Genomic DNA, 25,889 nt, shown 5'->3' on the forward strand with positions numbered 1-25,889 from the left:
AGAGCGTGTGTTTATACATACATAATATAAAACATACTATGTATGTGTTTATTTTTGTTGTATGTATGTATATAGTATATAATTCGCTTAGCTACGATATGAAGCGTTATTATAAAATGTTTAAACGCTGTAAGAGAACATAGAAAATGTTTTAATGTAGCATTAAATGAGATATATATTAAAAGGTAAGAAATTATGACTTCTAGTGCAATATGTTTAATTCAGAAGCAGTAAATGAATCTTCTTATATTTGCATTCAGAGTTCAATTAATTCTCAATTAACTAAATATAAAGAATAAAGCTTGAACTACATATCTGATATACAATTGCAGTGTAATAAAAAACAAATTGATCGATCAGTGGGTAATTTTATTAATCATACATTTTTTTAGGCGACAACAGATTTAGGCAAATGATCTCCGGTGACTTGGAATCCATTGGTGTCAGCTACATATTTTGTGCGGAAGACTTGTCCATCGGGAGCGGTAAAGGTATACTCTCCTTCTTTGACGAGTACGTAGCCCTTGCCATCGGCAGTCTTCTTCAGGGCTCCTTGTTCGCTGACAGCGGTTCCGTCGGCGCTCAAGTATCTCAAGGAGAACTGACCTCTTTCGTCATGCTTCTCTGTCCTTTCCAACACTGGGATGAATTTAACTGAGGTCTGGGGAGCACCAGAGATAGCCACGATGGCGCACAAAGCGAAGATGATTACCTGGATTTTTTAAAATGTCTCAAAAACCATTGCTTGTAAATATTCGAAATAATAAAATTACCAAAATAAAGTAATTCAAATTCATATTCATAGACCATTTACTCGCATGTGAATGTGAATTAATAATACCTTGCATTGATAAAATAATTTATATTTATTTATACTTTCTACTTACGATTTTCATTTTGGTGGTTTTGACTGAAGACGATCGTTCTCTGGAGATCGACAAAGAAGTGAGTGACATTTGTAAATAGTGATGAGTATTTATACAAATTAATCTTGTATAACATATGTAATGTTGCGAAATATCAAATGGACAATTGAACTGCCATTAATGCCTAATGAAGTGTTATTGCATTTCTCGTTATTAATATGCTTGTTAACCTCGCATTAAAATTTGTAATGTATTTCAGAAATCATTGTGCACTCAATGCATTATAGCTGTTGATTGTGAATTTTGATCAGTATCATTTTGTTAAAAAAATAGATATATTTATTGAATCTTTATTACAATAACCTCTTAATCAAAATCAAACAATCAAATTAATTTGATATAGCACATTTTTTATATATTATATAAGTGTAACTAGAACGATAGACGTGTGGTAAAAGTCGCTGACTATTGATTTGAAAGACCTAAGCTCTAATCCCATATGAATCATAGAGTTTTATAATTTCTATCGTATCTGTGAGATCAAAAATAGTGATTATTATATAATTATAATTCCGATCGAAAATCACAGATTAGGTTTACATAGATTTTCCTAATCTCACGGATGAAAATCGTGATGATTAATTAAAATCGAGTCGTACATATTTAGTATTGAAAATTCTCGAATAATGAGCTAATACAGCTCAAAGAGAATATTTTATATTAAATACATTAATTTAAAATGGTGCAAAATTTGTTTTTATCATATTAAATTCATATTAAAATGTGTAGTATTTTGTGATTTTATTACTAACACTGAATTTTTTCCATTATTTGTAGGAGAACAAGTTTTTTTTAAAAGATTCAGTTCCTCACAAAGAAATTATGACTTTATTGTCATTACTTAATTGCTTAGGTGTTTCAAATCAATAGTCGCTGACTATTAATTTGAAAGACCTAAACTCTAATACCATATGAATCATAGAGTTTTATACAATAAATTCTATCGTGTCTGTGAGAGCAAAGTTATTGATTATTATATAATTATAATTCCGATCGATCATTACAGATTAGGTTTATCTATATTTTCTTAACATCACGGATGAATATCGTAATGATTAATAAAAGTCGAATTAAGCAGTACATATTAGGTATTAAAAATTCTATAATAATGAGCTACCTCACCTCATCAAGAATATCTTATATGTATTCAACAAAAAAGGCAAGGATCTACTGCTGTATCTTATATAATATATAATTGTTCTAAGCCGTCACTGTCGCTTCCGCTTCCGGACGCGCATAACTTAAAATGAAACATTCTCCGTTCAATTCTCTACTCTGTAAATCGTATCGCTTTGTATGAACGGTGTGGGTACTTCTCGGGCACCACACCCGCGTCCCGCAGATGCAATTGACGACCGTGGACGGGTCTACCATCGCGAAATGCTGTTGATGGTCTCCGGCATCACTAACCGATTGGAGACGGAATTGGATAGGGGAAATGGAGGGGAGGGGTGGTTTGTAGACAGACTCGCTCCGCTTACCGTGAGTCTCTCGGAAGAGAATTATAAAAGACGACCTGAAATAAAAAGGGGTTGTTTTTAGTATGAACGGTGTATAATAATACACGTAAACAAAGGAAATATATTTATCTATAATAATAAAAATTAAAATTGAATTTCGAGCCGCTGGTAATGCATTCGGTTGTTTCGACCAAAGAAAAATAAGCATTCAAATATAAAACAAGATGGCCGACATCAACGTGACAACAGATTTAAATAATTATTATTTATAAATAAAATATTGCTATGCGACAATAATTTTCATTAATTCGTTATGTGCGTTGTTCGGTAAATAATCGGATTGCAAATTAACTAGGTGTGTTATAACTATGAAAATTAAGTATATACATAATGTGTTGAAGATTAGAAGAAGACAGTGATTAAACTAAATAAAAAATCATTTAACAATTTTCGTAAAGAAATCTTCAAATTTTGAATTCCCGTCAACGGACTCCGAGGCTGAAAAGTGAGTTTTTCCTTTTATAATATATAAACATTATCATTGTTTCCGATTTAATGCACATATATGTCAGATTTGACTGAATATAATTACTCGAATTGAAAACATGTAACATATACCTAGTACGTATGAAGATTGGGGTTAATGTCGATCAAACCATATAAATGCTAACAAAACGTATTTTTTTATCTATTGACATTTGGGGATACTATCTTTCATGACGATCGCGTGACAATAATTGTAATGCAGTCGGTTATTTGGCTGAAAAAGTTTGGTTACAGGAAAAATAAATTAATACCATTATTGCATCAAAAAAAATTCACCTAGATCGTTCTGTTCACAATATGCACATGTCTAGTTTTTTGGATGTTATCTAATAGACGACATTTTACAATGATATATGCTGAAACACCCATGCATCTGCAACAATAACTACCCAGACTTTCGAAATCCATTACCAAAATATTAATACTCTTTATATCCTTTATTCACGGGCTTCAAAGCATACACCTAGAAAAAATACTCATGACCTCTCATCAAGGCAGAGTTAAACAATAATGCTATTAGTCATAAATTGACCTTCCCTCTTTCATTTATCCAATATTTATCCAATGGTCAGTTTTAAATACTTGACACTTAGTAACTCTCTTGACTAAGACTCTCGAACTGAGAAATAAAAAAATAGTAATAAAAAACACAAATTATTTTGTTGATTGTAGTTTCAATAAATATTGTTATTTGTATTAGTATTGCTTATAATTATATATTGTATATTTTAATAAATATAGATAATAATATTTATATTTGTAGCGATATTGCGCTACATATAATATATGTAGTATGTATCTAACATAGCAATATGCTTAATACATATAAGTGGTTTAGACTGTTTCATCGACTCATTGTTTGTATAATATTAATAAAGTTACTCTTTGAATATATACGATATATGTATTATACCATAATATGACTTGATAGTTCATATACTATTATTAAATTCAGTAAATATATATGTATATATAAATTCAAGTATCAAGTATTGATTATATAGTGAGATATAAAAATTCCATATTTTGCGAAAACTGCGAATTAGATCTTGTAAATCAGCTAAGCGATTTCGCACCTTATATTAATATCACGTAACAATTTCATAATATAAATCTATAAAAGTTAATCATACCGTAATTGTATATTAACAAAAATGAAGTTACTTTAAAACCGATAGTTTATATGTAAAATTTTACATATGTTGTACAAATAATTAAGTTACTTATTATTATTTGATATTTTAAACATGTCTCACTTTCCTTACGATTCTTGCCCGATTGGTGAAAACAAGCACGAATCGTAGAAGTATCCTATTCAGAAAATACCAGTTTAAAGTAAATTATCCAAAAAATGTTGTTGTTTTTATTACGAGGTAGCGCGGGCAAGGATCACAATGAAATGTAGCGCGGAGTTATTATTAATAAATTTTTTTTTTATTATTGGTATAAATAAGAGTTTTCCAAACACAATATTATGTTTATCTCATATGCAAACAAGCTATCAATTTCATTATTTATTCAATATAAATTTTCCCATCCGATAGACGTTAAAGGCTCGTTTAAAAAGTTAAACAATAATTACATAAGCCGAGTGGGGTTGGGCAAGGAAAAGGGTCACAAAGTAGCAGGCGGTATCGAATCGTGCCGTGTAAATATTTAGCCGTGAAAAATCACCCCCGCTTTCGGCCCGGCACAGTATCATCGTGTTTGCGAAAACTATTCCGGAATTCTATTTGGCGCCGGGGTCCGAAATAAGGGTAGGTCTTGCACCCGGAATTTGGAAGCGTCTCCAAATAGATTACGCGTACGCGTTCGTCAATAATAAATATGGCAAATAGCAATCGAACTAGCCTAGTTTGCGGATAAATATTTACCCCCGGCCTACACCCAGTGGGAAAAAATACAATCTTTTTATCTTGTCGTATGTGTGCATAAAATGCGATAGTACTTTTTTGTTTGATTATCTAATTTGTCGGAAACTGTATTAATTAAATAAATATCTAATAAATTAAATGATTTTGGAACGTTTCGTACTCGCTTAGACAGTGATTTTCCTATTGCAGCGTTCCGGCTTATATAATATATGATCAGAGAAATGAGAGGAGATCAACGATCCCCTCCTTAACCGATTTCGCCAATCATAGATTAATTGGGGTGAAATGAAACTTATAAGAATGTTTCTGCTATCGACAGGAGAAGGACGTTTTGAGTTACATTAATCCAGCAGTAAGAGCAACTCACCCAGATATTTTTTTGTGTCATTCACAATAGAGCTAGAATAGCCCATATTCCTTAAATTTCTTTAGAGCAGGATGCTAAAACGCTACAAAAATCATTATTTTTAATTACTTGTTATGCGGATTTTTTGTGGTCGTTAGATTGTTCGCTCAATGATAATATTTTTGTAAAAGTGTCTGAGTGAATAACAACATTTAAAAAGTTATGCCATAAATGGGATTGTGTAACGTAGTTCAATATGATTCAAATCTATAGACAATTACGGAATATTTAATTTAATTTAAAATATAAACACATCTTAGTTACTTATTTTACTATAACTTAGAAATGATTTGATAAATGCTATTCTGCTTCATCATGCACTACAAAATTGATTCACTAAAATAAACAACCTCTTATCCGACGCCGCGAGTAATCGGGCTAAAACACAAACAAACAACGCATATGTGTGTATGTATGTATCCACATCGGACCGAATAAAGTTTCGCCGTAATTATCAGTGTCGCGCGGTCGAAACACGGTCAGTGTTGCCAGCCCCCGGGAATAATTAATTTCAATCAGCGCGCGCCAGTGGCGGCCCAAAGTTACATGATTATTTTTCGCGCAGTGTTGCCATGCGCGCGATCTTGCACCGGATAGACGTAGCATTCGGTTTGCTATTGCGAAATGTGACACGCGGTCATAACATAAATTATGATAATTGCTGGCGTGACAGGAGACATCCGTACGTAAATCAATCCGCCATTGTTTCATTATCCATTCAATTAATATCTAAGGGGTGAAATTGCGACGCAAGCTAAACGGTGGGGGGATTAATAATATATATATACATAAATATATACGTGCTTATTATTGTAACCATGTCTGAGTCACGTAGTCTCCAGGTCATCTCCAAGGATCGGGTTGAACTCTTGGAACGACTTGCGCAGCTGGACCAGATAGAAAGTAAATTGGAATACGGCTGTTCAAATGATCTTTTTAAAATAAAAATTAAAAGAATTATGCCATTTTGAATATTGAATAACCTTCATTACTTTTTTATTGTACAGAAGTACGTTGGCTCTCCTGAAATACAATTTGAATACGATTTTTGTAATTTCACATTAAAATCAAAATGTTTTTAAAAATAAAATGAGAGTTAAATACAACTAAATGCATGATTAGGTCTTAATTACAGATATTATGTGGCAATTAAAACTTGAGTTAAATTTAGTCAGTCATAAAAAATTAGTAGTCACATTTATCTGTAACATCAAAGCATTTAAATGCAAACTTGAAATGTAGAAAAAATAATTACAAAATTGTAAATTATTTATTTTCTAGTATCAAAGAATTACATTACAGTTCTGATTTAGCAAATATGCTATAAATATTTAAGGGTTATTATTTAAATCAAAGAATCTAAACATGATTTTTAATTATTTAGTACTTTAAACAAAAAGAGACATTCAAAAGTATAATAAAACTAAAATAAAAGTATAATAAAATTGGTATTCTGGGTTTTTATTTGTACATACCACCACATTTTATTGAAATGCATAAGTTTACGAATGTACAAAGGTAGTACGTACCCATGTTAAAAGTTATTTTTTCTTTTAAATACTAATGACGTAGTAACACGTCACACATATTGAGATCAAGAAATGAGAATTTAACAAATAAATCATTATCTTGAAAAATTAAACCCGAAAATATTTATTCGACTTTAAATATTAAAAATACTATTTTCGAATTATAGTAAAATTAATTTTAATGCTTGCTACAATTTTTTTTGGGGCGGGGTTTTCTTAGCTCTGCGACCCGCAAGTTTAATACCACTGCTTTACGCCATTGCAGCCGACACAAAAAAATATTATTCAAAAGTAAAGTTGCCCTTTCACATGTATTTTATTTTACAAAAATGTACAGAATGGAATATAGAAGTATAAATTATTGATTAAATTTAACACTTCGACTGTAATTCAGTGCGGAGATGAAAAATATGTAAATCGAATCTGTAAATCAAATATCTTTTGTAATATTTTCACTTTTAAGAATGCAGGAAAATCTCGCAGGTTATAGTTTTCAAGGAAATGCTAAAATATGACATTTATCAGTTTATTAGTTTATCATCAATTATCGTTTTCATAAACAAATATCAACCTGTAACTAACTGAAATGGATTCGTAGAAACCTTATTAGCGTTCGTCTCAGTACATATTGCCTTTCAGTATTCTATTCTTAGAATACTTCAGTATTCAAACCATATTAGATTCTCTCGAAAATGAATATGCTTAAACAATCCAATCTCCGTTATTTCAATACACGAGTAATAGGATTAATATAAATCCGGTGACCAATATCGGCAATTAATCCAGATTAGCGAGCTACTTTACAATCCAAAGTCATAACAATGCTCCAAAAATTACTCTGTAAATCACCAGCAATCCAATACTTGGTGTGGATGATTCGCAAGGATTAGGTCCAACTCACTTCAAGAGCAGAATCTCCCCGCAAAATCTTTCGTTCCACACTTAATATTGAATTTGGCTAATTAGCGCGTTTTGTATGCGCCGCCAGAGTTTGCTGAATCTTCTTCTCCCCGTATTCGTGATCCAATTTTTTCTCGCGGGGGGCTGACTGCTCCGCAATTTTCAAAGAGGGTGGCGGCGAATTATTAACTAATCTAATCCCTGCGAAGCTTCCTCACTCGCCTAATTGATAATCCCTAATTACATCCGCAACTCGTCTGCGTTATCGCGGCTGGGATTTCGCTAATATCCTAGCCTCCTCGGTCGGCCCTGGTAGTCGATAATCTTCCAATTCTGTCGAATTTCGTCCTGCCGACACTTCAAAATTACAAATCCGGCTCAAATTCCTCGGCACGCGCCGGCATTAACGGAAAATGCGATCTCATGATTGATTGGAAAATGAAGAGTTTACGAATTTTGCGCTGACTTAAAATTCAGACTTATTTTTCTTCAAATGCTGCGAATTACTCACATTATTGATTGTTTTTAACTGTATAATTAAAACGTAGCAAAAAAATCATACTTTTTTCCGAACAAAATATATCATATAGTTTTCACATAGGAATCGTATTTTTCAACACTTGACAATGTTTTTTTCTTAAATCATATTCATCTGCCAGTATACATAGCTATTTTTAACGCTCCACTCGTGACATTGCGACTTTTAAATGATATGAGCATTCATCTTTCAAATGAATGCCAGCCATTGTTACTTATTTATTGTCATGCGAAGGCAAGGTAAATAAAGTCAGAAACATTGCCGATATCACCTGTGTTTAATTGCCTTCACTGTAGAGTTTTGTGGATCTAAATTATACAATAACACTGCCAACTTAAAGCATTAGTTCGTATTGTGGTTATTCACTTTACTTCAGGGAATTTAAAGCATTATTAACTGTTTTCTTCGTTAATTACTTGCAAATTGAGTACGTACTGCAACTGCCATATTCTATCGAATCGAGAAATTGACTACTGCAAGTACTTTTTTAAACGCAATTTAATATAATGTTATATATTCATATTTATATATTCACTAGAATAAAGTAATATCCGAATACATTATTATTGGTAGATATATATTTCTACTAACGAAAATATAATTTAAATGAGAGTCGCTAATGAAATTATATTCTGCTCTAAAAAAATAATGAAACCAAATTTGACAGTTACGAATCTCTTCTAAACAAATTATTTACACTCAACTTGACCTAATGTAAATTCTAAAACTAACTACAACTTTTAATAGGCTAATTCATTTATGTGAGGTTTGGGTTTGGTTTACTTTATTTTAAATATTAATATGAAGAGAATCTCTGATCATGTTAAAATACAAGTACAAGATCATTCGTTTGTGAACAATGCAGTTTTACTGATTTTGATCAATTAAATTATAATTATTTTTTTTTAAACATTGTTACTGGCTGAGTATTAATTATATGTATACTAGTGAAAATATAACTTTATTATGAACACATTACGGTCCGTTCACGCGTTTTCGCGTGATTGCAAAATTTTGTGGTTAGTCCGTTCATTTTTGAGGGCTTCTAATAATGTAACTCAAACTTATAAAAATATTGTGCAAGCGTAATTTAATTACTTTTATGTTTTATATCTATGTATGTTTTGATTATATTTATTTAGTGTATAATAAAATAACAAATATATAAATCGAATTGACGAATACTATCAGTATATCTACTAATCAGTTGTCGAAATCAGATTACCAATATCTCTAATATGTACTTACCTAAAGTTTCACTTTTGTTATTGTTCTTTAAAAAAAGTATATATTACATATTTACTAATGAGTATTGATTACAAAAGTTACGCATTGTCACTATCCCATTTACATTTATTTAATGAGAAGCTTTTAGAGTATTTTTTAATATAATATGATTAAAACCTTTTATTGTGATAAGCGCCATTTTATTCTTGGAATTTCTGTTGTTCATTATTATTATTAGCACAATAAAAATATCGAAATCATAGTTGGTAAACAATGGCTGGTAAACACGTTCTCTCTAATTCACGCAATCGAAGGATATTTTGCCTATTTCGCGTAATTGGCAATTTCGCCGATTTGTTGTAATGCGTATGTACGAATCCAATATCAATATTTCTAGTGAAATTTTGTGTAAGTTGAGTGGAAAATATTTATAGGCTTTTCGCGGCGGTGTGCTAGTGAAAATTGGCATGATTGTTTCGCGGCGTCGTTAATTAACCGACGCCCTAATTAGGCAACTATGAATCTTAATTAATACGATCTTATTAATTAGTCTGGCTGCCTTCTCTGTCGACGGATACAGACCCCTTTGAAGGATTACTCGGAAATAAAAAAAGTGTAACTTGGAACGCGTAGATATAATTAACTATTTTAAACCATCTAATTGAATTTGCTTCAACAGTCTGAAAAATAAAATTCATTCGCGACTATCGAACTAAACTTTATTATTATTCTTTCATATACAAAGTACGACTATAAATCTATTTGGAACGCGGAAAGCCAACTTCGCACCGCAAGTGATTTATGAACTGAGCAGAATTTTTTCCAACTTGATTCCATCTACGTATAATAACTATAACCCGTGCGTATTTATCTGCGTTTAGATCAATACAAGTTAAAAATTGAGTTTTAGTTTGCCTATTCAATTTACTAGGCGTTTTACGCGTTAAGGATCTTGACCTCTTGTTTTGTTTGTTATATATTGAGCGAACAAAGCTCTCAACCCTTTGCGGTTTTGTACTACTCGGAGGCAGTGTGAAAGGATCATCGCCTCAACTTAATCACTTTATCTTTTCCCAACTCCTTCTACTTTCACCTGGAGAATCGACTTATACCCATTAATTTGCTCAACAGTATTTATTACAAATGTATGTAGGGCTTATGTTGTTTTAATGATTCGATTTAAAAGGTTTATCGATCAACTAGAGATAGTGCGTTAGACGAACACTGAAAAAAATTCACTAATATGCATTTAAAATTTAAGATATTATTCGTTTAGAAATAACATATTCCAGCATATTGAACCATTGCAAAAAATAATCTTCTGTATATTTAATGTTCTGGTTTAGTCAACCAATTCTGTTTCAGTATTTTTCCAAATCGGCTTAACCACAGTCAATATATGTATGGCTATTCAGTTAAAATATAGTATTTTGGTAAAGAAAAAGTGTTCATAAGTTAAATTCAACCGGAAGCAATTATTATTTATTATTTTTTTCTAATTAATCAGCATCTCTATATATTTATTAAGTGATATAATATACCATTTCTATATAATTTAATATTTTATAATGGTTTCGCAGTATAACAAAGTGTCTAAATTTCATTAGACTTACTTTAAAAACTCGCTAATGCATTTCCCATTTAGCTGTCATATCCACGTTTCGTTACAATTGTTTATAAGCAGCATTTTTTTTTACTAAACTATCAATCACACCCTTACATCAATATTGCGTTTGTTTGTAGTAATATTATACTAGCGTCTGTAACAACGCCGATAATGTCTAGTGTTACATCCACATCTACTTGCAAATATCACAAAGCCAATTTGCATAATTTGCCACTTGTATCCACCACTCGCTGCCGGCATTATAAATTCATGAGCGGTTAGGTTGGCAGAAGTGGCAAGAAGAAAAATTAATTTGGATGGAAATTCGCTGCATCTTATCTCGGCTCTTTCAATTGTCTTTAAGTTATTCAGTGTTTTTCGTTCGAAGTTGCTCTAAAAGCACTTGTTTTATGTATTAGTGTATTTTTTTTGCTAAATCTGGATATGAGGCATGTGGTCGAGTTCCGGATACAAAATGAGCCGATGAGTATTCGAGCGGCAGAAATAAAGCGCCCGCTCGGAAATATCCATTTTGATAGAAACGAAAGTATCCGATTTGAAAATATCGTAAGCAAGTTATACCGGACGTGCCTCCATTAGGCAACGCCTGCAATGGGGCAACACCCCATAGTCCCAATACAACGATATAAAGTGTATAGGGCATTTTCTTAGGTCCAAAACTGGAACAAATACAATAACAAACCAAATGGGACAATTTTATTATAAATTTTATTTAAAAATATTACTTAAAATAAAATATATTTTGCTCTTAATTATATCTCATACTTAAGCATAGATGCATAGCATCTATCTATAACCATACAAAAATATTTCTGGTGCTAAAATCGACATAGCATATGATGTTACTATCATTATCCTTAATATCTAAGTAACTGTTTACTAAATTTTAACTACAATTAAAAACATTGATAGAAAATTTAAATTTATTTAGACAAAACATTATATATCTGCGGGACGTTCTTATGATTTGATCCCCAAAGTAAAGTTCTCTAAAGCTTAGTTTAAATCGTCGACACTTTGCTACCTATAGTGATCGATTGTCGATAGAATATAACCCCCATGGGAGTTACATAATGGTCCAATCTGGTCCCTCTGCTCTTCTCGTTATTCATTAATGACTTAAATACCATTTTTATAATTCCATTTTTTTGGTTAGCTTCACAAATTTTTGGTCTAACAACTAAACGTCCACGGCATTGATAACATATTGGTAACACATTTGTCGCGTGGAGCTTTTGTCGGCTAGACCTTTTGTTATGACGTTTAGTCGTTGGACCAAAAGTTCATGAAGCTTTTATCGTAACACGAGGAGTTACTCAACGGTCTAATCAAGACCCTCTGTTCATTTCTTTGTATGACGATGATTTAAAGATTTTTTGTCTACGAAGCTATTTAGATTCTCTACAGAGTTGGGCTTCCGTCAACTGCCTATAATTGGTATATTATATAATTGTCCCGATTTCATTTACCATCAGAATATTCTCACGATCTCAGTGGAAACCTACTGGTAAGACAAACTTCCAGCATTTGAGCAAAAATATTTGGGGTTTTCTGATACATATTTGCCAAAAAATTTTTAGGACGCTTAACTTTGTTGTCATTTTTCTTCTTTTGATTCGCTTTTCTATAATTTTTTGTTACTTTTAATGACGCAATATTTTCTGTTCTGATAAAATAACATCTCTTATCAATTTTATCATGTTATAAATCAACTCGGAAACAATTACGTTTAACCCATTAAATAATAAACTTAAGTGACTGAAATTTGAGAAGAGAAGAGAACGTATGTTAAGATATTAGAATACCATGAGACTTCACCCATCTCAGCCAAAGCGCAGCATAGCACAGCACAACCTAACTTTGCCATATGTTTTAATGTCCTACATATTCACATATTATTTGTTATGTTTTATGCGTTATGTTTCGGCATTATCAGCTTAATGCCGAAAAAAATAATACAATTTAGTCTGTATTTTATATTTCATTCAAACGTACATAATCATGTAACTAATCTAATTGATCTTAAATTTACCTGTGACTATTATCAGCTTAAGACATTTTTTTATTTTATATGACATGTGAATTGTTGAATCAACATTTTTATATAACTCAGAATTTTAATATCTTATAGGGATAAACTGTAGTTATATATACTCTTAGATAAATAAATATTACAGTGTAAATATTTGCTTTTTAATACAACATTGCAGACATACATATATATTCTTAGCTTTATTTATGTATATTATTTTGCTAAAATAATATATATTATTAGCTATTATTGTTTTTTAATAAAATATAAAATATGATCTAAAATGGCAAATAAATATTAATGAACTGTCAAACTTGGACATTATTATCAGGTAATATTTCAGATATATGTATATATTTAGGGCACACCGCTTTCTCAACAATAAAATTATTGATAACATATGTATATATTTTTATAAGAATCAAAAACATTAACGAAGAAATTAAAAGAAATTGAATAAAAAATATATAGAAACAAATAGTAATGCTGATTCAAAAAATGCATCATTATTAACTCAACCTGTACTTCATTTCCTTCAAATACTCATGTATGAAAAATATTTATAATCCAGAGTTAAGGGTAATTTTAGATTTGAGTAAAATTTCAACTAGATTAGAAAATTAGACAATTTTTTAATTTTTTTTATATTAGTACGTACGTTCCTGAAAATCTTCCAAACCCCAATCTTAATAATAAATTTATTATTACACATATATAAATTTTAAAATTCAGCTAAACCTTTTTTCTGGCATCACTTTTATACGTTTATTGCTAATTTTTAAATCTGTATTTTTACTCAAAATATTATTAAAAAAAATAAATAAAAAAATACTGATTTTCTTTATATGTAAATTAATAAAGTAGTTAATTTTAAAGCATTTAAAAAACTAACGGTAAAATGGTTTTAACAATAGCCTGTATGTAGTTAGCATAAATTTAAAGCCATCTATTTTTTTTAATAGACCGCCACATAAGAAATTTAAAAAAAGTTTGGGAATCAATGATACAAAGGGTTTGATTTAAGCATTTCATGAACAATACTATTTACGAGCGATAAATATAAAGTAAAGAGAAATAAAATCACCTTCAAATATAATTACACGTATAGCTTGCTGACAAGATAAAATTATGTAACATTTCGAAATATTACTATGATTTATAAAAAAATAGTCACGTACATAATATACATATAAATATGCATGTGCACTTTGGTAATTAATTTTTTTTTATAGACAAAAAATAATAGCAATTAAAACTAGTAGTTGAATTAAAATCTTTAGATCTGTGTACCATGATGCATACTATAAAATATCTATACATTTGATTCATATGAATACTCATGGGAAATATTCGAATAATAGATTGTGAAAAGCGAATATATCAGAAAATTTGAATATAAATTTGTAAGCTCTATTCTGCACGTTCTGAAACTCGACAGAATTAGGTGAGTTATCAAAAGTTATCCTCGATTTAATTATATACTTAGTTTGTCTCCAAAGTTTCTTTACGCTTCTTCCCAAGTATGAAAGCATAAGTGTATGTACTCGACTCAGTGATTTATTTGTTCGAAGAGAAATGTTTCATAATATATGCCTATTTTTCAACTATTAAAACTTAGATCAAATCAAAACACTTGATCGTTTATTAAATTATTATATAAAATGTTTGAGTACATTGTTGATTTTCGTCAGACTTAAGGAGCAATACATGTATTTTAATGATGATATTTGGATTTCACATAAGATACTGCTGATTTAAACATACAACTGCATACCTAATATACAGTCAAGATAAGCCTATTTGCCCGCATATTGTTATCGGTTAATTGAATTCGGTAATATTTCCAGGATTAGTTCTCCTTTGTGTACCGACAGACGTATTACCGCGCGATGTCGATTATATCCATGATATATAATTCCCCGATTGATTGTACCGTACGTGCGGTATGTCGATCGATAGTCAAACAACAAAGCCACCCACTACGCCTTCAAATGCATACCCACTAGCTACTTTCGCGAGTCTATCTCTAAATATTTTTTTTGTGCGAGGGGTGCGAAATCCGAGGTGGCACAATATATTTGTGGAAAACCTAGGTCTTTGCGTTTTCTCCGCTGCGGCATCCTGTGGGATGATAATTAAAACCATACCTGTGCTCGGCGAACTGAAACTGCTGAGTGGGCTTCGTAACGATCCCTTTTATGGAATGTGGTCGTGGTCTTAAGCGGCGCTTATCGAAATGTTACACTACGTTACAAATCCGTGTAAATATAATGTGCTTGTAGAATATCGCGAAGCGACACATTTCTTGTTACACATTTACCTCTCACCTTTTACATTTGGATTAACAGAAGCGTATGACTTATAACAAAAATCCATCTAAATAAATCCTCAGATTAATAATATATTTTGCTTCGAAAGCAAGAGAGAAACTAAGAATAGACGAGTTCAAAATATGATGCTGATGTAGATCGGTGTATAAAAAGCACCAATGTCTTCATGAAAGTTTCACTGTACAAGATATTTCACACACATAGGGTAGGATTCGCAGCACATTTTTATTTTTGATTCATTATTAAAACGCAATGAACCGCGATATAACTTAATCTTATTATTATGGAACTTAAATTTAATGCCGCTGATTATATTTATTTTTATTTTTCATAATGGCTATGATACAAACAATTGTGCACATCTCAAATAGATGAGCATCATCTCACACAATTTTTTCCAGCTTCTCTTAGCTATCGCCAAAAATATTATTGTGTTTGAACGTTCTTAAGCGCTAACGTCCTGGCCGCAACGGTTAAGAACGGGGACGCAATCGCGACTTTCTAGGGCAGGGGTCGGCAAACTACGGCCCACCAGCTTTTCCAGCGTCTATTTAGTTACAAAATCACACCCATTCAGCCACAAAACCCAATTTATATTCAGAATCACAATGAAAATAAAATAAAATGAAAATTTTTCATAATATGTAAGTACCAAAAAAAAACTTTTAATAACTTAAATCTGCAAAGTATCGAAAGCGATGATTAAGAAATGTCAAAAAAATGGAAATCTATTTACTTAAAATTTCATTTTAAAAATCGTATTATTCTTCTGCGGCACATTCAAAGCCGACTGTGATTAAATTATGGTGGTGAAGGTATTGCAATTAGATTTTTTAAATGTAATTATTGCGTTAGCTACGTTAAGATTCCGTTAACACATTTTGAATTTCGCAAGTAAAATATAAATCTGTACTCCGAAATTTACTGAAATTTCCCCTTCGTATACCATATTAACTAAAGCCGGATCGGTTAAAGGTATCGACATATTTTATTGTAAGCTATTAACTATAGAAAGAGTTACAAATCCTCTTTCATGCCCAAATCCAGTCGTTGTAAAATTGTTCTCCTACTCGCACGCCCCGGGTCAAAATTGATAAAGGTCTATTTGTATGGCACTCGGACCGCGCTCGCCGACTCCTGGGCCGCAGTTTGCGAAGTGGAATGGCGCTCATTCACACCGTTGCCCCCGAAAGAATTTAATTTCCACAATGAACTCGATTTCGCTGGATGTTCGGTCGGACCGTTTCAAAGCTCGGCTTCGTTACCCATTACCATACACTTTATTCCCTGCGTTTAACACTTTCACCCCGCAGTTGGAATAATGGCGAATTTTAATAATCTTGTATTTATACGCAAGAGTGCGAAAGCAAACACTCAATGGGGTCAATACGAAATTTTCGTCGAGGGGTCGTAAGCACTTGAACTCCAAAAGTCAGTCAAGATAGACCTCTTGAAGATAAACACGGTTATGGGCTATTTAAAGTTTCATTGGCAATTCCACAGTGCTTTTAGAGTGGTAATATAACTAGCATTGTACCAGTTGAAAAATCAACAGAAAATCATTTGAATATAGAAGCTATAAATAATTTAGAACATGTTAAACATTTAATAACCTTAACGTCTGTATTTACTTAATTTAAAAGGAATGTAAATTGACAAATTGTAAATTTACATGGGATTTGTATTCCCTCAAAAAGAAAAATGGGTATCTAGAATCATACTCGGAAAATTTATTTATTAGTATTAGCTAATATTTAATTGTAAAACATAATAAAAACATGTATGTATAGGGATTATTAGCATTAGAAATGTATGTATATTCGACCGGTAATGCAGTGCAAGCTTAAACTTGGTTAAAAAAGCCTTTAGTAAAGATATATAATTTAGTCAATGAATGCTAATATATTTTTAAATCAAATATATTGATTTTTAAATCAATCATATTCTGCAGATTTTTATACATTACTACATAATTTACTAAATTTTAGTAGATAGTATTTTAACTAATAAGGCAGTATAAAATTAGTTAGAGAGAGTTCATGATTTTAATAAAATGAGATGAATTTGTGACTAGAAATGATACATACAATAAAAATATTGTCAAATAAAATACAAAAAAATTATTCTCTAATAAATAAAATTTTAGTGTTAAAATACTTTCAACCATTTTTTTTTTAATTAAATTAAACTATCCTAGATATATTATTATATAAACTCACTATGACATACAATAATGCGGAGCACGTGTTACTTTAACAATTATTTAGTAAAACAGGATTTGTACGATATGCTAGTGTTTTAGTTGCGTGTTATAGAATGCCCTAGTGAGTCACGATCGCGCCCCTTATTCTTAACTGTCGCGACCAGAACATCAACGTTTGATAATGTTACCCTTACACAATACATCCAACTACTCAACGAGCGGGCCAAAGACAATAACGTTTTAAGCGATAGCTATGAGGAGTTGGAACAATTTATGTATGTGTGATGGTGCACATCTTTTATATGTATTTTTTTGAACAAATTCATCAATAAAAACAGATAGACTATCACTTTTATTTTTATCATGAACTTTCTTTAAATATCACGACACATTTTAAACATAAGTATGTCTATTTGTCAAGGAGGTTTCTGGTGCTTACGAGCAGGTAGATGTTCTGTAAGATCTCTAATTACTACTTAATTATTGTATTGAGTATTCTCTTCTATTGTTTGGCCTTTTGGCAATAAGTTAGTTATTTTTTTTCATAATATTTGAAATAGTCGTTTGAATGACCCTAGAGTTAACGGTGCGACTAATTGGACCTCCAAATGACGCAATGTTTAAATACAAAAATTGTAATATTTCTTCAAAAATCAATTATTTATATTAATAGACTGTTATTTATTTATTCTATAATGAGCTTACAGAGTACCTGTTATTGTTACTATTAAAAATTATATTATCTATATTTTCTTTGCATTCTTAGATTTAAACAAATTTTATCTATGGGATTTTTAAATATCCTCTCAGTTGTTTGTCAGATGGCTCACGACCAAAAATACGGATATCGTTTTTTTGCACATTCTGTTTATATTACACGTATAAAGAGAATTCGTTATATATTTTGAGAGTAAATTAAGCGAATGAATATTTATTTTTAATCTGCGTATGTACATATTTGAACAGCTGCGTTAATTGCTCAACTTGCGCAATTCGTTTCACGCCATAATGCGTTCACGAAAAACGTCATATTTGCAGTTTGTGTGTCAGTTTGACGAAGAAACGGTTATAAAGTTCTATACACTATACTACATTTTTTTTATATGAATATTACCTTTTTTAAATATATACTTTCATTTGTTAGCAAAGTATTTTTTTGTATCGAACGTCAATAAACCTGTGCTTATAATAAAACAGGTTAAAATCTGTGTCAGTTTTTTCAATATGTGTCTCTTCAATGCAATAATGTCATTTATACGATATCACACATGAAATGTTTCGCAATTGCATTTTCGCACATGTTTGCATATCAGGCGTATCTATTTTTCGTGTATCGTATTCATATTGAATTTTATCATTGTCAGTGTGTATTTATTTGCTTTCCGATATAGTGATATTGAACATAATATTTTTCTCGCTTTCGTACTAACCGGTCGATAAGGTAATGTCTTGTGAATCAGATAAGAGTACGTGCCGGTCGCGATGTTTGTTAAAAGCTTGTTTGTATATATAATATATATAATATTTTTATCGAACATTATACAAATGACTGAATAAATAAAGCACATTATCGTTGATAAAAATATGCAAAATTATGAAAAAGACCAATGAAATGGCGAAAACGAATTTATCAATTTTATCTACAGGTAAGAGAAAAGAAAATTTATTGGTGAACATTATTTAAAAATACTTTTATTTCACTTTGTTGAGAATATTAGGGGCATACTCAATACATTCATTCTTTGAAATAAAGTTTTTAATAATTTTAAGGTCAACTAATTTATTAAATGTTGATCAATTTTCCTTATTCGCAGATTTGTTATTCCTCAAACCCTTAAAAATAATATCATTTTTTTGTTTTACTTAATAAATGGATTCAGGTTAATTTTTTTAATAGATTAATATATATTTTACTATTCAACTACAATTTACTAAAAATGTGTACAATATATTGTACCGAAATTTTTTTTTTTGAAAATATCCAAATATATTTTTTTGCACATAAAAAAGTTTCATACATGCGCATTTTTACGGGACAAATTCCTGGGGCCCGTTCTCCTTGAGGAGCCCGACTCTGACTCCATAGTTTGTCTGCACTTCACTATTACACTATGTTTTAAGAATATTGAAACTATCCTTATCGATGTTACTACGAACTTTTGATATGAGAGTATTGATCAAAGTTTATTCAAACAGAATTTTCTTTAATTTTCAAGAACTTCTCAGAAGTCAAAAATTCACATCAAAAGCAATAAAATTTTTTCGGCACCGTCGCAGTGGGAACGTTCGGCAACTAGCGTTTCCACTGCGACAGTGACGACACGATTTTGTTTTTGACGTCAATTTTTGACTTGTGATGATTGTATTTTGCGCCCTCCTATTGGAAAAAATTCGGTTTAGGTATGCTTCATTTAATTCTCACTTATTGTAACTCGTAATTTTGTTATAAAAAGTCTTAGACTCTGTGAATTTTGAACCCCCTTGATTTTGGCCAGAAAACTGCACGTCATTTAATAAAATACTATGAAACTTGATGGAATGAATATATTAAAAAATGATCACACATCCTTCTAAATAAGTCCCTGTTAACTCGTGTCTATAAATATTCACTCAAAAAATTATATTACGACGATAAAAAATATACGATTTTTTTTTTGTCATTGGTTCCATAACATTCTGGACACATACATATGTTAAATGTATTTAGTGGTAATGTAATAATGCAATATTTACTATGTAACATTATATGACAGTACATGAATAGTTAAATCCAATAAAACTACTTTTTAATACTTTATCATACGTGATTGTGTCATCGTTAGTGGGGGGCGTAAACAATCCCGTGTCGCATTGTTAAGGTCGTAGAAAACGCCTATTTGTATTCACGTGCCTACTAGAGTTTCTCTCCTGGGATTTTGATTAATTGATAATGATATATAATATATAATCATTACTGTTAATTTAAACCCAGAGATATAAAGTAGAACATGGAGCAAACACGTTGATAATGAAAACACGTTGTTGTATCGTGTAACGCTCCATTATTACTAACCCTAAGCTTTCAGCTGTCAAATTTTTTTTTCAGGGTTGTCAACATTTAGTGTAAAAATGACGGTTAATTCAAATCTTGCGTTAATTTTAAAACACCCTTTACAATTAACATTTTAAAACACAGAAGCTATAATTACATCTAATATGAAAAACATAAGATTTGTATTTATTGGCTCATAAATATGATTTTAACGATTTTTAATCATCTTTACTAATACGCAGATCGAATCCATTTAAATATATTGCTTCTTTTTAAAGGACTTATAAACGTGTATATGTTACATACAGTAAATGTGAATTACAAGTGAAATTATATTTTCACTAGTAAAGATATACTTTCACTAACTCAGACATTAAACATGTATCAAGCAATTGATTTACAAGTTTACTGCTATAAGTATCAGTAAAACTGTATTTGTTACATCGATAGACAAAATCCTACAATATTTAAAATAAATTAAATCAAAACCAAATAATTTACCTAATGGAAGTCTATGAACTATAGTTAGTTTTAAAACTCTCATTAGGTCAAGTTTGGGTCGGTTAATTCGTAATAATCAATTACATTATATTTTTCGTAGTAAAATATATATCTACCGGTAAAAATGTATTTGAATATGATTTCACTGAAACGCTAGTGAAAATATAACTTTACTGTTAATACACATTCATTTTGGAATCCTGTAACAAGGAAAGTGTCCTAATGTCTACTGTAAGATAAATTTGATTAACGCTCTTCATTTTTTTATTTTTTAGTGTCTGTGGAGCAAAACTGTGCCCATCGAGAGCTGACTAGATGTGCACGCCCCCTGCAGGTCCTGTCGGACACGTCCGACATGCACTTCGTGTCGAACAAAGCGGAGCTGGACAAATTGTGCCCGTGAGTAGCCATTGATTCACCCCTTCTTGTCCGTCGGCGGTTTTCCATGAAAACTTGGTCCGTCGGTTTGCCAGATCGCTTTTGTTAGCGGTATCTACAGGAATTTAATTTACCCCCGCCACACGGAGCAACTTGCTCCAGACTCATATTTACCAGCAATCGATCGGTGATGTAAGAACTCACCCCCATGATACTAGAAACTACAAATATTTTTTGTGTGAAATGTAAGAAAAACAATTAAACTATCGACCACTTCTTCAGCACTATCACAGATACAATAGATTAAAGTTTGGTCTATAATTTTATCAATTGTATTTATTAAAAACAATAGTGATAAGTTAATCTAATTTACGCCTTATAAAGAAATAAAGAAACTATAATAAATAAAATAATTATGTCAACCAGTGGCTAAACTAAATTAAAAAGTCTATAATAAAACTTTCGTAGAAATATTAAAAATTGAATAATTGATTATTTTATTTACGACTTCATTTCTATAAAGGTATATATATATTTATATTAAGTCATGCAATTTCGTATGCATCCCCGGTTCAGGGGTACATAATTAACACTCGTAAGTACCCAATAAAACTTCAAGCCCAGCAAAATATTTCATTGAGAATCAATTGCTACATGGTTTATTCACAACTCGAAAATGTACCGTTACTTGAAAATAATTACCCTTGCCAAATACTTCGGTAAAGTCAATTAAACATACCACAAGAGAATATGTTGCTATAAAACTTATAAAATATATATGAAAATAAAATTATATAAATTAATAAAATTTGTCAAAATACAAATATAGGGTAGATAAAAAACATGGCTTAAGACAACAAAGAAAAATATTTTTTCAGGTTGGGTCAGACTCAAATTAAAAATTTTCTGATGCTTTCAAGATGATATTTTTTTAAAACAATGTTTAGCGATTTTATTTATTAATTGTAAATCTTTTATTGTAACATAACAAGCGTTAATACAATGTGGTAAACACAATTAGCAATTATTAAATAAGTGGTGAAACACTGACTAAAATATTTTTTTGTAAATAATTGATATTTATTTATAACTAATATTACAGCTAATAATAAAATTATGAAACTATGCACAACCTTGCGAGATTTTATTTTAAATATTCATCACCATATTTATTCGTAAGATTAGAAAAATCTAGTTATATCCAATTTAATGATGTTTTAGAAACGATATAAAATGATGAACATTAGGAACTTTTGTGTATTAGTCATCGATCTTACTACTGATCTATCGTAATGGTAAATTATTGTAAATCATTGATGAAAAGGTTTAAAAAACTATGTTGATCTAAATATTGCTAAAAGTTCAATGCAAATAAATACATTAGTATGATGTATTTGATTATATTTGATTTAATCATAAAAAATGTATTCTTGAAAACCTATTTATAATTTTACTAATTGTTTTTCGAAAATATATATATTTAACCAGTCAATAAATCATTGAGAAACACATAAAACAATATATTAAATATACTATAAATTTTTAACGTTGAATTTATTAGAAAAAATGTTTGTTTATAGCTTATTTTCTCCACATCTCTCTTCCCAACGTTTTTGTTTGTCTTGATATTTGGTTCAATTTTGCGAATTTCGTAAATTGATTCTAGATTTATAATAAAATATTTCGTCATCTATAAAAATCTGCTGAAATATTCCAACCTAAAATTGGCAATAATAACTATTGAAACAAACTAGTTTACCATGTACTATTATTTTTGCATCTTTGTACCAAAAAACGTTTTTTATTGTGTTATTAAAATAAATAACAAAAATTGAGCTTTAATGAATTTTATTAAAATGCTTATCAACTCTGAATACATTTTTCATTTAATACCAGGAAAGAAAATTTACATATGTTTGTATATTATATTCGATATGAACATAAAAATTATATCATTTTATAAATATATTTATTATTATTTACGTCCAAGAACTGAAAACGAGAGTTTTTAACCACAAAACAGCATTTTTTTACAAAAAAATATTTTGAACAAATATTTAAAAAAAAGCGATTTAAATACTCGCCTTATTTATATAAAATGTTAAAATAAAATAATTAAATTTATAAGAATATATTTAAATAATTTATATATACAAAATATGAGAAAACAGAGGTAAATCAAGCTATTTTGAATACTTGTCCACCGTGGTGCTGGCTTGCCATGAGATCTGTAATGGAGGCTTAACAAAGCAGAGGTTTAAATGAACTCTGATATCAGGGCAAGAAAACTGAAAGTGCGCTGTTTTATCTGCTCTTACTGACGACCCAAGATCAACTGTCCGGTGTGGCTCACAACTGTTTTTATCCCTGTCCCTTGTCAAATGAAGTGGTTTATCGGAAGCGCTTAGAAATGTGTGAAAATGCGATGATTTAAATTTATTTTATAAAGCGTAAAAAACACTTCTCTGCCTGTAGCGCTTTTCGCCTCTTCTCTTCCTCGTCTCTAAGTTATCGAGTGTCAAGCCTTGTATATTCAAATACATAGACTTCGACGATTGTGAAAAATACTTATTTGATATAATTAGGCCGTATTGTCAAACTCTGGTCTTCCTATGTCTAACTTTTCTAATGAGGCAAAAATATGTTTTTCGGGCTTGCGTACTATTTTCTAGTGGTACACTCATTAAGAAGCGCCATCATTTCGCAACAGCTGCTTCTTCGTTTTGCTTTAAATTTGTAACTAGCTTCATGGCTTTTAACTATATATTTGCACGTCGTCGAGAAACTGAGTAACAATATGATTTAAAATATTCCGTCATCAATTCGAAATATGCTGCAATACAGAAATTAATCAAAATCAGTCACGCATGTATAGTTGCTACACACAACCAATAGGAATGTCCGTATTTACCTAACATAAATTTAATATAATACGTTCATCCATAGTATGAAACGATTCGAACAGGGGCCGAGCGATAAATCGCGCGCCGTTGTGTGTCCGTACAGTTTCCGATTGAAAAGCGGAAGGGGTTAAATCCGGAAGCGATCGCAGCGTCTGATAAAGCCGGAAACTGATCAGATTGCCATCTGGCGGCGGGCCGCGCAAACACTTTGTGAAATCAACGACGCGAAAGCGATAAACCCGCCGACCAATTAAACCCGCCCGAAAACCCTTTCGATAAACAATCCGATTATGCCGAATGGGATTGATATAAAAAATATATTTATATTTATACTAATCTGACCGTAGGTTTTGTTGTGGGATGCTGGGCAAAAAAGATACCACGGATGTAACTAGTTTATGTGCTATATTATATAATTTAGAATTGGACTACTACGCACGATGGATTTTGTTGTGTTGCGTGCTTATCGCTCCGTAGAATGAATGGGACTTCCGAGCCAGTTAACTGGTTAATTTGCCATTTCAGAAATAGACAAAACGTCGTTAATTGTTCTTGTAAAAAATAGATTTTTTACGGTTAAGTTTTAATAAAAATCAAACCGCAAGAACTGAGCTACTCCGTCGATACCAAATGTGATGTACTTCGATGTAAAAACTTTATACTACTTACAAAATATTGCTGAGGAATTTGCGTAATATATTTTCGATGAAGTCCTTTTTTATGTTTATACTTGATCTTCAGTATTAACCATCAAGAAAATACAACACTCGGATCTTACACAAGGCTTAAAGAAGTTAAAGTTAGGACATTTTTCTGGGCCTGATTTGATTCCCAATTTAATTTTATTCTTTCGTTGCTATTATAAAGTGCTTTTTTCTCTGATTCTCAAGAGCTTGTCTTTTCTTCATCTTTGGAAATGCACTACCATAAATGTCACTTTCGGCAAGTTTTGATGGATCAACAACATAGTTTTCATTGCGCAAGGACTGCTTTAAAATATCTTTAAAATACAAGTAGATGTAATATACATATATTGATTTTAAAAAAGCATTAGACAATGTTTGTCATAGTAGGGCATTCAAATACCCGCCCAAATTCATGACCCGATTCTTGGATATTTTTCCATTACTTAACCAGGTACCCAGGTAATTTTTGTCCATTATTATATACTGACACAGAATTATGTTATAAAATAAAATATTTGATTTTCTTTTTTTGCCTAATAAAATTTTAATTAAAAAAATAAAAAAATGTTTGTTCCGATGAAATCACTATTCTAAATACATGTTATCCATGCGTATCATTGTATGTCAATTTGGAAAATATTACGCTTCACTCACAGTAACTGTATCACAGTAAGTTGCCACTATTTAACTTCAACTTGAGAATATAAGAAGAAGCTGAAAAATTAGAATATCATGAAACTTCACCTATCTCAGCCAAAGCATAGCATAGCACAACACAACCAAGCTTTGTAA

At 30.8% G+C, this 25,889-nt stretch overlaps 2 protein-coding genes across 2 annotated transcripts in view; one reads left to right on the plus strand and one right to left on the minus strand.

Moving 5' to 3' along the window:
* Positions 1-25,889, plus strand: part of LOC148232098 (uncharacterized) — a 99,373-nt gene that overhangs the window by 48,425 nt on the left and 25,059 nt on the right. Inside the window, exon 2 of the mRNA XM_088192181.1 lies at positions 21,406-21,529. Coding sequence (XP_088048307.1) covers positions 21,406-21,529 — 124 coding nt within the window. The remainder of the gene's footprint in view (positions 1-21,405; positions 21,530-25,889) is intronic.
* Positions 389-896, minus strand: LOC148232099 (endocuticle structural glycoprotein ABD-5-like). The gene is made up of 2 exons (XM_088192948.1): positions 888-896; positions 389-712 (listed from the first exon to the last, which is right to left on the minus strand). The coding sequence occupies exons 1-2, from the start codon at positions 894-896 to the stop codon at positions 389-391; spliced, it is 333 nt and encodes a 110-aa protein (XP_088049074.1).

The sequence above is a fragment of the Plectrocnemia conspersa genome, unplaced genomic scaffold, assembly GCF_051122295.1.
Source record: "Plectrocnemia conspersa isolate PC_06_02 unplaced genomic scaffold, ASM5112229v1 ptg000009l, whole genome shotgun sequence".
Lineage (NCBI taxonomy): Eukaryota > Metazoa > Arthropoda > Insecta > Trichoptera > Polycentropodidae > Plectrocnemia > Plectrocnemia conspersa.